The 14671-nt window shown below is 19.5% G+C and overlaps 1 protein-coding gene across 1 annotated transcript; it reads right to left on the minus strand.

Annotated features, from left to right (window-relative positions):
* Positions 1-6899: 6899 nt before the first annotated feature.
* Positions 6900-14349, minus strand: LOC122506592 (ubiquitin-conjugating enzyme E2 C). Its single transcript, XM_043618871.1, has 4 exons — positions 13859-14349; positions 11869-11983; positions 11528-11732; positions 6900-7942 (listed from the first exon to the last, which is right to left on the minus strand). Exons 1-4 carry the CDS (start codon positions 13960-13962, stop codon positions 7818-7820), a joined length of 549 nt encoding a protein of 182 aa, XP_043474806.1. The 5' UTR covers positions 13963-14349; the 3' UTR covers positions 6900-7817.
* Between the last annotated feature and the right edge of the window lie 322 nt (positions 14350-14671).

Here is a 14671-nt window from a genome sequence, read left to right on the forward strand (position 1 = left end):
AAAAATCAATTATTTAAAAAGATTTTTATAAAATTCTTAGCAAGAATTCAATTATTTTTAAACAATTTTATTAAAATTCGTTGTAAAAATTCAATTATTTTCATATACATAATAAAACTCATCGCAGGATTTCAATTATTTTATAAATTTTTTTTAATATTCGAAACAATTTAATTATTTTCGTAAAAAATAAAATTCTTCAAAACAATTCAATTCTTTTCAAAAATAAATATTTTCACAGGAATTCAATTGTTTAAAAAAAATTTAATAAAATTCTTAGTCAGATTTTAATTTTTTTAATGAAATTTCTCAATGGAATTTAATTTTTTTGGAAAAAGTTTTAAAAAATTCTGAAAAATTCCATTATTATTTTAAAAAATTTGAATAAAATTCTTTACAAGAAATTAATTAAATTTCTTCACAAGAATTAAATAATATTTTTCTCATCCTGAATTTAATTATTTTCACAAATAAAATTCTTGAATTCAATTCTTTAAAAAATTTTTTAATAAAATTCTTTGCAAGAATTCAATTATTTTTAGAAATAACAAAAGCTTATCATAGAATTTCAATTATTTTTTTGTACCATTTTTTAAAAAAATGATAGAAAATTGCATTTATTCTTATAAATTTTTTTTTTTAAATTCATACCGAAAGAATTCAATTTTTTTTAAAAATTTTGATAAAATTCTTCATAAAAATGCAATTTTAAGAAACATTCAATTGTTTAATAAAATATTTATTTTTGTAATTTTAAATTATTGAATTCTAGTAGAATTTTCTAATAAAAATTGATTTAAAAATGAATTTCAGTTCAAAACAAATGAATTTGAAAAATCTCAAAAAACTTTTTCAAAAATTATTAAAAATAATGGATTTATAGAAAAATTTTAGTTAAAAACCCTAAAAAAAAATTTTATTTTGGAGAAGTTACAAATTATTGCAGAAATTCAATTCTTTTCAAGAATAATAAAATCCTTCACAGAAATTTAATTATGTTCAAAAATAATAAAATTCTTCTTAAGAATTCAATAATTTTTGTAAATCCTAAAACTGCATTGCAGAATTTCAATTATTTTTAATATTTTAATCAAATTTCTTAACAAATTTAAAATGTAAAATGTAAAAATGTAAATGTACCTATTATATCCTAAAAATTTTATTAAAATTCGTCAAAAGAATTCAATTATTTAAAAATTTGTTGATAAAATTCTTTATGAGAATTGAATTTCAAGAAACATTGAATTCTTCAATAAATTATTTAACTTTGAACTGAAATATTTGAATTTTAGTAGAATTTTCTAATAAAAATTGATTTAAAAATGAATTTCAGTTAAAAACAAATGAATTTGAAAATTCTCAAAATGAAACTTTTATAAAATCTTGTTTTGTCAATATAATATTACATATTTAAATATTTTTTCATCTCGATCGGAGTGATTGGAGTTAAATTACGAAGAAAAATTATTACGGTGAACAATTATAAATTTAGAAATATTTATATATATATAATTTATATTGTTTTCTTAAGTTACTGAGAGAGAAAAAAAAATCCCACGTAATTTTCCATTTCCGGAAGGTAATAATTTATTTAATGCGTGCATATTATCATGTACATAATTCATCTCTTGTATTCTACAAAGGTTACTGCAGGACAAAAAGACACTAATATTTCAATTTTTTCATTTTTTTTTCATATAAGCTATCCCTTTTTTAGCAAAAAAATAAATTTATTATTTCAATTTCGAAGGAATTAAAATTCTAGTCATAGGATATTAATTTATAATTGCAAATCGAAAAAAATCTGCAAATTTAAATATTTTCACATTTTAGAAATGAATTCTTATTTTATTTATTTTAAATTATTATTATTTAATTTAAAAATAAATAAAATTCATTTTAGAAAATTTTTTTTTTTTACAAATAATATAATAATTATTATTAATATTATATTTTTTATGTTTATTGTTATTAGTTGAATTTCTACAAACATTTTTTTTTGCAAAATTATTATTTAAAGTGTGTTTACAATGTTTATAAAGAAATGCTCTTTCTCATATTCAAGTTGTTTAAATAAAAAGTGCACCGAGTCTTAAAGGATTTAAGTGGCACAATCCACTTTCTATACGTGTTACAAACAAGGACTGGATTTATTAAAGTCTGTTAATAATTCCATATAAGAAATGTCTGGTTATCACTATTCTCGTGATTAAACATCTGCTTCGATAATAATTAAATAATGCATAATTATTTAAAAAAAAATTGTTGCAATTTTTTAACTTTATTTTTTTTTTTTTGCAATTTCAAGCACATGATTTTAAATTCAATAAAATTTAATGGTATTTTTTATTATTTATAGTAACATATACTAATAATAATAATAATAATAATAATAATAATAATAATAATAATAATAATAAAAATAATATTAATAAAATAATAATAATAAAAATAAAAACCTGTCGAAAGAACTTATTTTTCTTTCGCATTAATTTTTGAGTTAAAAAATATTATTAAATTTGAATTTTTGTTAGAGAAAAAAAAAAGTAAACAATCTTTAGAAACAAAAATTATTGTTAAAAAATGTATTTATTTATGATTGAGGGGAAAAATCTTTGCGGATTAAATTTAAATAACGATCGAATTCAGGAAGTTCTTGAATGCTTATCATTTCCTTTAATCTCACGATCACGTTAGCATTAATCACGCTTCAGTTATGTTTCTGATTATTTTCATTAATTTACACGATTTACACAAAACTATAGTTGATGAACTCAATATATAATTTGAATTGTAAAAAGAAATGAAAAATTCACTGCAATTTTCTATTTTTAAATTATTATTATACTCAATATTATATTATTTATTTAATATTATTGAAAATATAAAATATAATTCAATTATTTTCAAAAAGAAAAAAAATAGTAAAATAGATCGCGGGAATTCAATTATTCAAAAAAAATTTTTTAGTAACATTTTTCGAAAGAATTCAATTATTTTCAAAAAATTTTTGATAAAATTCTTCGCAAACAATTAAATTATTTTTATAAATTGTAAAATTCTTTGCAAGAATTAAATTATTTTTCTAAATAATAAATAATTATTAATAATAATAATTATAAATAATTATTATTTTAAAAGAATTCAAATATATACAAAAAATAATAACATTTTAGAATTATTATTTAACAAAAATTTAACAAAAAATCTTGGAAATTCAAGTTTTAATAAAATTTCTGGAAAGGTTTCAATTATTTTTTTAAAAAATTCAATTATTCTCAAAAGTTTTGAAAATTTTTTTTGGAAATTTCAATTATTTTCAAAATTTTCAATAAAAATTATTTAAAAAATTTTTTCTATTTTTAGATTATTATTATATTCAATATTATATTATTTATTTATATTTTACATATTGTGAAAATAATTCAATTATTTTTATAAATAGAAAAATTGATCAGAGGAATTTAATTATTTAAAAAAATTTTAATAAAATTCTTGCAAACAATTTAATTATTTTTATAAATAATTGTAAAATTCTTCGCAAGAATTAAATTATTTTTCTAAATAATAAATAATAATTCAAGTATATGCAAAAAATAATAATATTTTAGAATTATTTAACAAAAATTTTACAAAAAATCTCGGGAATTCAATTATTGTCAATATATAGTTTAAATAAAATTTCTGGAAAGGTTTCAATTATTTTTGAAAGAATTCAATTATTTTTAAAAGTTTTGAGAAAATCTTTTGAAAGTTTCAATTATTTTCAAAATTTTTTCAATTAAAATTATTTTTAAAAAAATCAATAAAATCAGTGAAATTCTTCAAAAGAATTTTAATAAGGATTTTCAAAAATTTTTATATTCTTATTATTATTGTTGCAATATTCGAAAGAAAAATCGAAAAAGTCAGAATTTAAAAACTTGAAGGATTAAAATTCTCTTTTTGAAGTTTCCTCCTCTGTTTTTCTAACTGATTGTTTAAATCTTTTGTATGGATATTCAAAAATTTAGTAATAGATTGTTTTCATTTAAATTTATATATAAAAGAGTAGGTGCATTTAAAAAAAAATGTATACAATAAATGAAATGACGTGGCATAAAAAGAAAAACGTGGGATAACCGGTCGGAGGGAATATAAGGAAAGGAAAGTCGTGACTTCTGATCGTGGGCGAGGAGGAATCGTTGGAAACCTTTTTGAAAAAAAAAAATAAATACAGAATTACTGACAAAAATTTTATACAAAACAGACTCTATAGAGTCTTTTTTTTTAAATAAATTTTTTAAAATCTAAAATTGCAAATTTCAGATTTTTTAAATAGATGAGAAAATTTTCAGAGGAAAAAAGTTTTTTTCTTTTTGGACCAAGTGTATAATTTATAAAGTTAGTGGGAATTAAAAAAATAAGGACGAAAATTTATTATAAAAGAAAAGAAAATATATATAGTATATATTCTCTCCTATTTTGTAGAAGTCGTGCTCTGAATAGATATAACAAATCGTAGGTGTCTTCAGAATTATTCATATGAAGTGCAAATGTGAAACGTATAATATAAACTTGACTCTATAAATGTAGCAATAGAAGAAATAGAGATTTTATTTAAATTTATTTGAAATATATGAGATTGTTGTCAAAGAAATATTATTTTTGCTTTTATCGCAATTTTCAACATCGCTAGTTATTTATTTACTTTGTCAATTGAATCTTAAAAAATTATAATATAAACAATTCTAAGAATTAGTTTTCAAAAATATTTTTATGTAATTTTTCGAAAATAAAATTGAATTTCTTAAAAGAATTTTTGTATATCCAATTAAAAAAAAAGGAAATTAATTAATTTTTTTATGAATTTTAATTAAAAATTTTAATTACACGATTTTTTTCCAAAATAGCTAAAAGTAATTCTAAAATGTTATTATTTTTTTATGTATTTGAATTATTATTGTAATTAAAAATAATGAAAATATTTAATTTTAAAAAATTAGAAGCTAATTTTCATTTTTAAATTTACATTTTTAAAGATTTTTTAATTAAAATTTTTGATAATGAAAGAATTTAAATATTTAAATTCTTGCGAAGAATTTTATAAAATTTTTTAAATAATAGATTCTTTCGACTAATTTTATACCAATTCTTATTTAAATAATTGAATTCCTGAGAAATTTTTATTATTCATGAAAAGAATTGATTTCTTACGAAGATTTTTGCAACAAATTTTACAAAGAATTCTATTAAAATTTTTGAGAATAATTGAATGTCTGTGTGGCATTTTATTAAATTTTATTAAAAATAATTGAATTCCTGGGAGGAATTTTATTATTTATGAATATAATTGAATTCTTGTGAACGATTTTATTAGGACTTTTGAAAATAATTGAATTTCCAAGAAAAAATTTATTACTTTTAAAAATAATTGAATTCTTGTGATGAATATTGTTATTTATGAAAATAATTGAATTTTTCAAAGAATTTTATTAAAATCCCTCAAAATAATTGAATTTTCGGGAAAAATTTTGTTATTTATCTTGAATAATTAAATTCTTTCGAAGAATTATTTATAAAAATAATTGAATTCTTGCGAAGAATTTTATGAAAATCTAAAAAAATAATTGAATTATTTGAAAAAAAAATTTAATTAAAATTGTATTTAAAATAATTGATTTCATTCGAAGAATTTTATTAAAACATTTATAAATAATTGAATTCCTGTCATAAATTTTCTAATATTTTTGTAAATAATTGAATTTTTCCAAAGAATTTTAAAAAAACATTATTTTAAATAATTGATTTTTTCGAGGAATTGAAATTAAATTTTTAAGAATTTTTTTAAAACATTTTTTGAGCAATTCTCTTAAAATTGTATTAAAAAAAATTGAAATCCTGCGATGAATTTTATTATTTATGTCAATAATTGAATAGTTGCAAAGAATTTTATTAAAATTTTCAAAAATAATTGAATTCCTGAAAAGAATTTTATTATTTATGAAAATAATTGAATTATTGCGAAAAATTTTATTTAAATTGTTTAAAAAGAATTGAATTTCAGTGAAAAATTTTTTTATTTTTTAAAATAATTGAATTCTTCATAAGAATTTTAATAAACAATGTTTTAAATAATTAATTTTGTCGAAATATAATAAATATTATGAAAATTTAATTTTAAATAATTGAATTCTTGTGGAAAATTTTATTTGTGAAAATAATTGAATTTCTCAGAAGAATTTTATTATTTACAAAAATAATTAAATTCTTGCCAAGAATTTTACAATAATTTATAAAAATAATTGAATTTAAATAATATTTTTAAAAATAATTGAAATTCTTTTGAGAAATTTTTTTAAATTGTATTCAAAATTATTGAATTTTCATAGAAAATGTTTTTATTACTGAAAGTAATTGAATTATTGTGAAGAATTTTATCAATATTTTTTTAAATAATTGAATTCTTCCGCAACATTTTATGAGAATACTAGATATATATTTTGTATTTAAATAATTGAATTCTCATAAAACTTTCGGAAAATATTAAAAAGTAATTGATTTAGAGATGAAGTTTAGTTAAAATTTGTAGGAAATAATTGAATATCTAATTCTTTTTTCCATGATTGTAAAAATAAAATGCAAAATTAATAATTGAAAAATAATTCTAAAATTTAAATTACATTTCAATTACAATTAACAAGAATAGAATTAAAATTGTCGAAAGTATGAAAATTGAAATATTTCGCATCTTTCCTTAAAGAAAAAGAAATAATTTTATTTTTCATAAACTGATTTTCGTCTGGAACAAAAAAAAAGAATTATTAATTTTAAACAATGAAAAGCAGAAAAGCAGGAATTCAAAGAAAATTAATCTTTACTTTTCGAAAGTCAAAAGGGATCGAAAAAGAACGAAAAAATGATGATTAATGAAGATTTATTCAATTCTAAAGTCACGTATAAGAATCAAGAATACATTGTTGAAAGACAAATTTTCCTAATGTTTAAAATTAATTAACTAAAAATTTTATCAAATCTATAATAATAATAATAATAATAATAATTCTCGACCAGAAAAGTGATCAACTTTTCTCTTCTCCTTTTCTTATTTAATTTTTTTTTTTAAATATTTATTTCAAAAAAGTACACGACGTTACAAAAGCGAACGAAATGATAAATTTTCGCTAATCTTTATTTAGTTTACAATAAGTTTCATATCGACGTAGTTTTTAAATCGATCACTCATTTAAATAAATATTTACGTTCAGTAAAGAAAAAATAAAAAAAAAAGTCATTAAGGTGATGATCATGATTATGAACTTTATTTCAAATTATATTCGTGACTCGTTTTTATTTAGCGTAACATACATTTTTTTATACTTTGAAAGCACTTTAGGATAGACAATTTACTTTGAACACATTTCATTAATAGACGCGCTAAAATAATCCACCGAGTCTCGAATACAATTTTTTTTCTTTTCTCTTCATTTTTCTATATCTTATATACTTGACACAAAAATCATTATATAAATCCCTAATTTGATCCCTTGACAATTACCAAAAAAAAAAAAAAATATATATATATATATAAAGACAGGGGAATATATTTGAAACTTAGCAAATTTTACATAAAAATTACACTACAAAAAAAATATAATAAAAAATAAAATTAGGGGGGGAGGGAAGGATTCAGTGCAGTGTTTTTCTTTGGGAATTTCAAACGGAAATAGTGTTTGATTTTGGATATTTTAATTAATTAATAGGTAAGAATTGCATCAAAAAAAAAAAAAATTTTGCTTTCTTTTTTTTTTTGAATCGAAAAAAGTAAATATTGCTTATCATGAGTCTTGTTGACTTCTACTTAGAGCCCTGTCATATTCGTCCTTCAGGTGTTTCTTGTACTTTGTTTGATCGCTCCAAAGTTCCGCAGCTTGAATATTAAGGGGACTCTCATTATTTGGTTCTGTCAAGCAAAACAATACAATTGTTAATATAACGAGTTAAGCAAAACTGTGTTTGTTCTGTACTTAATCCTTTTAAAGGCACGTTTTCAACTTAATTACGTCACACCATAAATTTTTCAAGTGACGCGCGACATAACAATGACGTAAATTCAAAGAAATTTCTATTTTAATATATTTTTTGAATTATTAATATTGAAAAAAAAAATTAAACTTGTTGCAGGCTTCGCACTTGTTAATTTAGTTTATTAAAAAAGCAGCAGAAAGTAATTTTAAGACTGAAAAGAAGTAGTAAAAAAGTAAAAAAAATTAGTAAAAAAAAGTAAAAAGTAGTAAAAAAAAAGTAAAAAAAAAGTAGTTATCGAAAAATTAAATTCAACTACTAAAAAAACTCGTCAAAAAAAATTTATTTATCAATTTCGCTGATTTACAGAAAGAATATTAACTTCTTTTCTTATCTAGTTAACAAATTCAATTCTAAATTTTTCTAAAATTCAATTATTTTCTTGTCCTGAAGTTTTGAACGTTCAAATAAACGAAATTTTTTTTCTATTTGAACATTTTTCAAAATTTTTATATAAAAAGAAAAATAATTAAAATTGAATATTTTCCTAGTTAAAAATTAATCGTTCAAATAAACGAAATTTTTTTTCTATTTGAATGTTTTTCAAAATTTTTATATAAAAAGAAAAATAATTAAAATTGAATATTTTCCTAGTTAAGAATTAATTGTTCAAATAAACGAATTTTTTTTTCTATTTGAATGATTTTCAAAATTTTTATATAAAAAAGAAAAATAATAAAAATGGAATATTTTCCTAGTTAAAAATTAATCTTTTTAATAAACAAAATAATTTTTTTTATAACAGAATACAAATTTAAAAAAAATAACTTTGTCGTTCATTTAAACGTTAAAAACTTTAGGGGCATTTTATTTTCTCCAAATTTTCAATTTAAATTCTTCAAAAATACAATTTTATTTCAAAATAATTTTTAAAAGTGGGAAAAAAAAACATTAAATTCCTTTAAAATATAAAATTTATTCCAATGAAATTTGTCAAAATTTTCCAATGGTTTCAAATTTTTTTAAATTTTATTTTATTATTTAAAAAAATTATTTTTGAGAATTCATCTATCTTCAAAAAATTTTAATTATAAGTTTAAAATTTTTACTGTAACTCATTTAATAATAGTTTAATTTCTAGAAATTTGATTATGGGTAAGAATTCCTGAAGTGGGCCCCTATTTTTCATTGGGTCGGTGGATTTTTCTCATTCTTATATGTTTCGATAGCCTATGATGGCATAATAAAAACTTGTAAATAGTTTTCCGAAATTCGAATATTTGCCAAAGTTATTCAAGGTCAAAGTTATTTGTAGCGTTTTAGTAAATAGCTAATTACTCGCGATCGGATGAACCGATTTTAATAAAAATTGGAGGAGAGTTTACCTAAAGAATTGTACTTTAGATAAATGATCAAAATTTTAATTAAAAAATGTAATTTGTTTAAATAAATTAACTTTTTAATTTTTGGGGTTAAAAAAAATTTGTTCTCCATCTTTTTTTTGGATTTTTTTTAAATAATCAAATAGAGAATACTTGTAAGATTTTGTTTCAACAATAAAAAAGTGGGATTCTCTATCACTTTAGAAAATATAATATTTTTAGTTACAAAATTTTTTGAAAAGTTAAAGAAATTTGAAGCAAAACAAATGAATGAACTAAACTTGGTTGGTTAAAATTGTCGAGTTTAGTTCATTCATTTGTTTTGCTTCAAATTTCTTTAACTTTCCAAAAAAATTTGTAACTAAAAATATTATATTTTCTAAAGTGATAGAGAATCCCACTTTTTTATTGTTAAAATAAAATCTTAAAAGTATTCTCTATTTGATTATTAAAAAAAAATCCAAAAAAAAGATGGAGAACAAATTTTTTTTTAACCCCAAAAATTGAAAAGTTAATTTATTTAAACAAATTTTATTTTTTAATTAAAATTTTGATCATTTATCTAAAGTACAATTCTTCAGGTAAACTCTTCTCCAATTTTTATTAAAATCGGTTCATCCAATCGCGAGTAATTAGCTATTTACTAAAACGCTACAAATTACTTTGACCTTGAATAACTTTGGCAAATATTCGAATTTCGGAAAACTATTTACAGGTTTTTATTATACCATCATAGGCTATCGAAACATATAAGAATGAGAAAAATCCACCAACCCAATGAAAAATAGGGGCCCACTTCAGGAATTCTTACCCTTATTTAAATAAAAAAAAATTCAATTTTTTTAAAATTGCAACTGTAACTTTTCTTGTTATTTCTACTTGAAAAAATTATTATAATTATAAATAATTTAAATTTAATTATTTCTATAAAAATTAAAAATTCAATTCTTCTATACAATTATTTTCCAAAATTTTTACTGAAACTCTTTGAATATTAATTTAATTTCTAGAAATTCTACTAAAATTCTTTTATAAATTAATTATCAACTATTTTCAATAATTATTAGAAAATTGTTACAAAATTGATTCGATTATTTAAATAGAAAAATTAATTTTTATTAATTTCAATTTAGTCAAATTTGCAAACATTTTCTTGTTTTCTATTTGAAAAAATTATAATCATAATAATAAATAACTAAAATTCAAGCAAATATAAAAATACATGATTTCTACACAATTTCTTTTTAAATTTTTTATAAAGTGGATGTTTTTTTACAAAATTTTTATTTTATTTCTTAAAGATAATTGAAATTTATTAAAAAATGACATTAAAAATGATGATAAAAAATTCTACTGAATTAGTTTTTTTTAGAAATATTCTAATTTAATTTTTTTTTTTGTACAAAAATTTGCACTAAAAATATTTCAAAAAAGGAAGTTCTTTATAATTTTTAAATTAAATTTCCTCAATATTTAAATTTTCAAAGACTTTAATTTGAAACTAATTTAAAGTAAAAAGTTTAATAATTTATTAATTATTTATTTCTTAAAATGTTTACTAAAAACGCTTTTAATAGTCAATTATTTTAAATCAATTCTCATGAAAAATTTCAACGAGAATTCATTTATTTAAATTCAAAAATAAATCATTTAAGAAAATAAATTGATTAATTTCTAAAAATTGCAACTGTACTTTCTTTTTTCGTTTTTTTTTAATTTTTAAGGTGTTAAAAAAATTAGTAAACAGTAGGTTTAGTAGATGAATGCGAAGCCTGATAATTTCTTTTTGTAGAATAAACCCTTTCTAATAAATTCAAAGGCTATTTTTCAAATTTAGAACATATATTTCAAAAAAAAAATATTTTCTCAATGATAAAATATATTTATTTTTGAGGTAAAATATTTTTATTTTTGAGATAAAATATTTTCTGAATGATAAAATGTTTTTACTTTTGGGGTAAAATATTTTTATTTTGAGGGTAAAATATTTTCTGAATGATAAAATATTTTTACTTTTTGGGGTAAAATATTTTTATTTTTGGAGTAAAATATATTTTTACTTCTAAATAATATATTTTTATTTCGAGATAAAAATATTTTTTGTTCTTTATTATTATTGCAGTTTTTTTTTAAATACTTACCACCAAGTAGTGATTGTATTGAGAGTAAAATCGTGCGCACATCGTATAAAGCACTCCATTTGTCCTTTAAAATATCGAGGCAAATATTGCCAGAAGTGTCGACATTAGGATGAAAGCACTGCGTTGCAAAACGTACAGTTGGCGCACTATAAGGATAACTCTGCGGAAACTCCAGAGACAATTTGTATGTCAAACCAGCATAAACCTACAAAAAAAAAAATTTAATTTAAACCAAAAATTTTCTTTAAACTTTGAATAATTATTAGTATTTATTTTCTACTTAATTTCTAATCAATTACTATTATAATTATAATCCAGAATTTATTCAAAAAATTAAATACCGTGTCAAGAGGTCCTGTAATGGTTCCAATCCATTTAAAAAGATTTTCTCCTTCCGGAAAAGCAGAAACTCCTTTCTCTGAGCTCATCATTAGGACCATCAGTTCTTTTTGAAGTCTGTAAAGTAAATAAATATAACCTTCTGCTTTCGGAAAACGATAACAAGTTTCCTATTTATATTAATATAATTTTTCCTATTCTTCCTTCAAATAATATATATAATTTAATAATTTCTTTAAAAAAATCATTTTTCTGACAATTTTTATTCCTTCTTTTCAAAAAAAAAATAATTTTCACCAAGTAAATAATACTTACTTTCGCAATCCACTAGAAAAATTCTCTATAAACTCACGTTTTGAAAATTTCTTCCAATTTTCGAAATTTCAGAGAAAAATTTAAAAAAGTCTAAATGACAAAAATTATTCTCAAAAAGAAATTAAGTCACGATTTTCAAAAAATTCGCTCAATAAAATTTATGAATCTTAAAAATTTCTAAAAATTACAATTATAACTCTTCTTGAATTCAATTATTTTCTACAATTTTTCAAATAAACTTCATCTCTAAATCAATTATTTTAAATAATTTTTCGAAAGTTCTTCTAGAATTTAATTATTGAAATACAAAAACTCAATTTTTCAAAAATTATTGAAACTGTCCATGTTTTTTTCTTAAGTTATCAAGGAAAAATATTTTCAAAAAATTATAAAAAAGAAATTCTTACAAATTAATATTTTAAAAATATTTTAAAATAATTTTTGAAAGAAATTCTTACAAATTAATTTTTTACAAATATTTTAAAATAAATTTTGAGAGATAATAGTTTTTTAATTATACACAATTAAAAATTTCCAAACAATTGAAATTTGGTCAAATCTTTTCAAAATAATCAAATTTTTGAAGAATTTTAATTATAAATAAGAGCCTTGATTTCTCTGAAATTTTAATAAGTCTTAAAAAAGTAAAATTTCTATAAATTTTTATTTACTTTATTCGAAAATAATTGAATCTTAAAAAAAACTGATAAAACAATTCAAAGAATTAGATTTTAAAAATATGTAATTTTTCGAAAATAACTGAATTTCTTAAAAGAATTTTTGTATAATTTAAAAAAACTAATTAATTTTTTTGATGAATTTCAATTAAAAATTTTGAACATGACTTTTTTTTCTCCAAAAAGATTAAAAATAATTCTAAACTGTTCTTTGAATTATTGAATTGAAAATAATTGAAAATACTGAAAATATTTCATTTTAAAAAATTAGAAACTAATTTTCATTTTTAAATTTAAATTTGTAAAGATTTTTTTATTAAAATTTTTGATAATTCAATTATATTCTCAAAATTTGCAATTATTATTCTTCAAAAGTTGATTTTCCAAAATTGTAACGAAATACTTGAGAAAAAATTATTTTCAATTAAATTTTACAAAATTTCAATTACTCAAAAATTTAATATATTTTGAAAATATTTAATTATCTTGAAAAATGATTCAAAAAATAAATAATCTTTGAAAGATTTGTTTATAGTTATTTTTTGCATTTATAAAAATCGAAATAAGTTGCATTTTATACTAAAAAATTTGGTATTTTGTTGAAATATTTGGAAGAAAAGTCGCAATTTTTGTAAATAAATCGAAAAAAAGTCAATTTACTTAATTTTCCTAACAAAAAATTTTTTTCCTGACACAAAATGCAATTGCTTTCTTGCATAATACGTGTAAACAAAAAGAATGTTTCATGTAATATTCTATCTGACAGATTAAAATATCGAAATTGATTAAATTAGATGCTTCTGAATTTTGAGGTTATGTTTGAATTTACAAGGCCAAAAATAAATACAATACAAAAATTCATGGAGAATATAAAATATTATTTAACCTCCGATTAATTATCAAATATTAATTATCATTTAAAAAATATATAAAATTCTATATAAATACCTTTGATAAGAATAAAAATAATGAAATAAAATTATTGCATTCATTGGCGTACCTTTTGCTTACTGCATGATTATCTTTTGGTAAATTTGGCTTCTCCTCCTTGGCTTTATTTTGAGGATTTTGCGACGAATAAAATGGATTAATGTTTTGTGCCATTCCTATTTTTTAATATTAAGGAGAAAATGAATAAATATCCGAGAATAAAATGAATTCTTGATGATTTTTTTTTAGGACAGATTATATAGTTGTTGGGGAGAAGAAGCACAACAGTTTCACAAACAGTCACTCTCTTGAAATTTGAATGCTCCCTATATTTTTATTGACTTTTCCAAAAACATTATTCAACCTAACAGCTGTTTAAAGCATAACCGCATCGATTTATTTCCCAATTTAATTCAACAACAATGAAATTTTCTATTTTCCCAAAGATTGTTAAATTTGTACTTTGTTTTTTGAAAATTTAACGGAGATAATACACTTTAACACTTGTCCTGCTTGTATTTTGTATTTTTATTTCTTTTTATACTATTTTTTAATTGATAAAATGTCAATATTGTTTATTGTAAAACGGCCTTTAAATGACTTAAGGAATATTTGAGTCACGTGACACGATTGCAATTGCCGATTGGTTATTTATTGAAAACATCCAGGAGTGTATTGAGAAAATTTTTCGGTACAATGTTTCTAAATTTTTCCTTGTCTCACTAATTATACAGTTTATACTCGTTTCATTAATTAGTAATTTAGTAAAAGCAAATACTTTTTGTTGTTCAGTTGGAAAATTTTAATATGAATGGAAAAACTGTGGAAAAATAGGGAAAAAGTTCATTTGGCGCGGGGCGCAGAAATGTTGACGCCTTCACTG

This window comes from Leptopilina heterotoma, unplaced genomic scaffold (genome assembly GCF_015476425.1).
Source record: "Leptopilina heterotoma isolate Lh14 unplaced genomic scaffold, ASM1547642v1 Lhet_42, whole genome shotgun sequence".
NCBI classification, from domain to species: domain Eukaryota; kingdom Metazoa; phylum Arthropoda; class Insecta; order Hymenoptera; family Figitidae; genus Leptopilina; species Leptopilina heterotoma.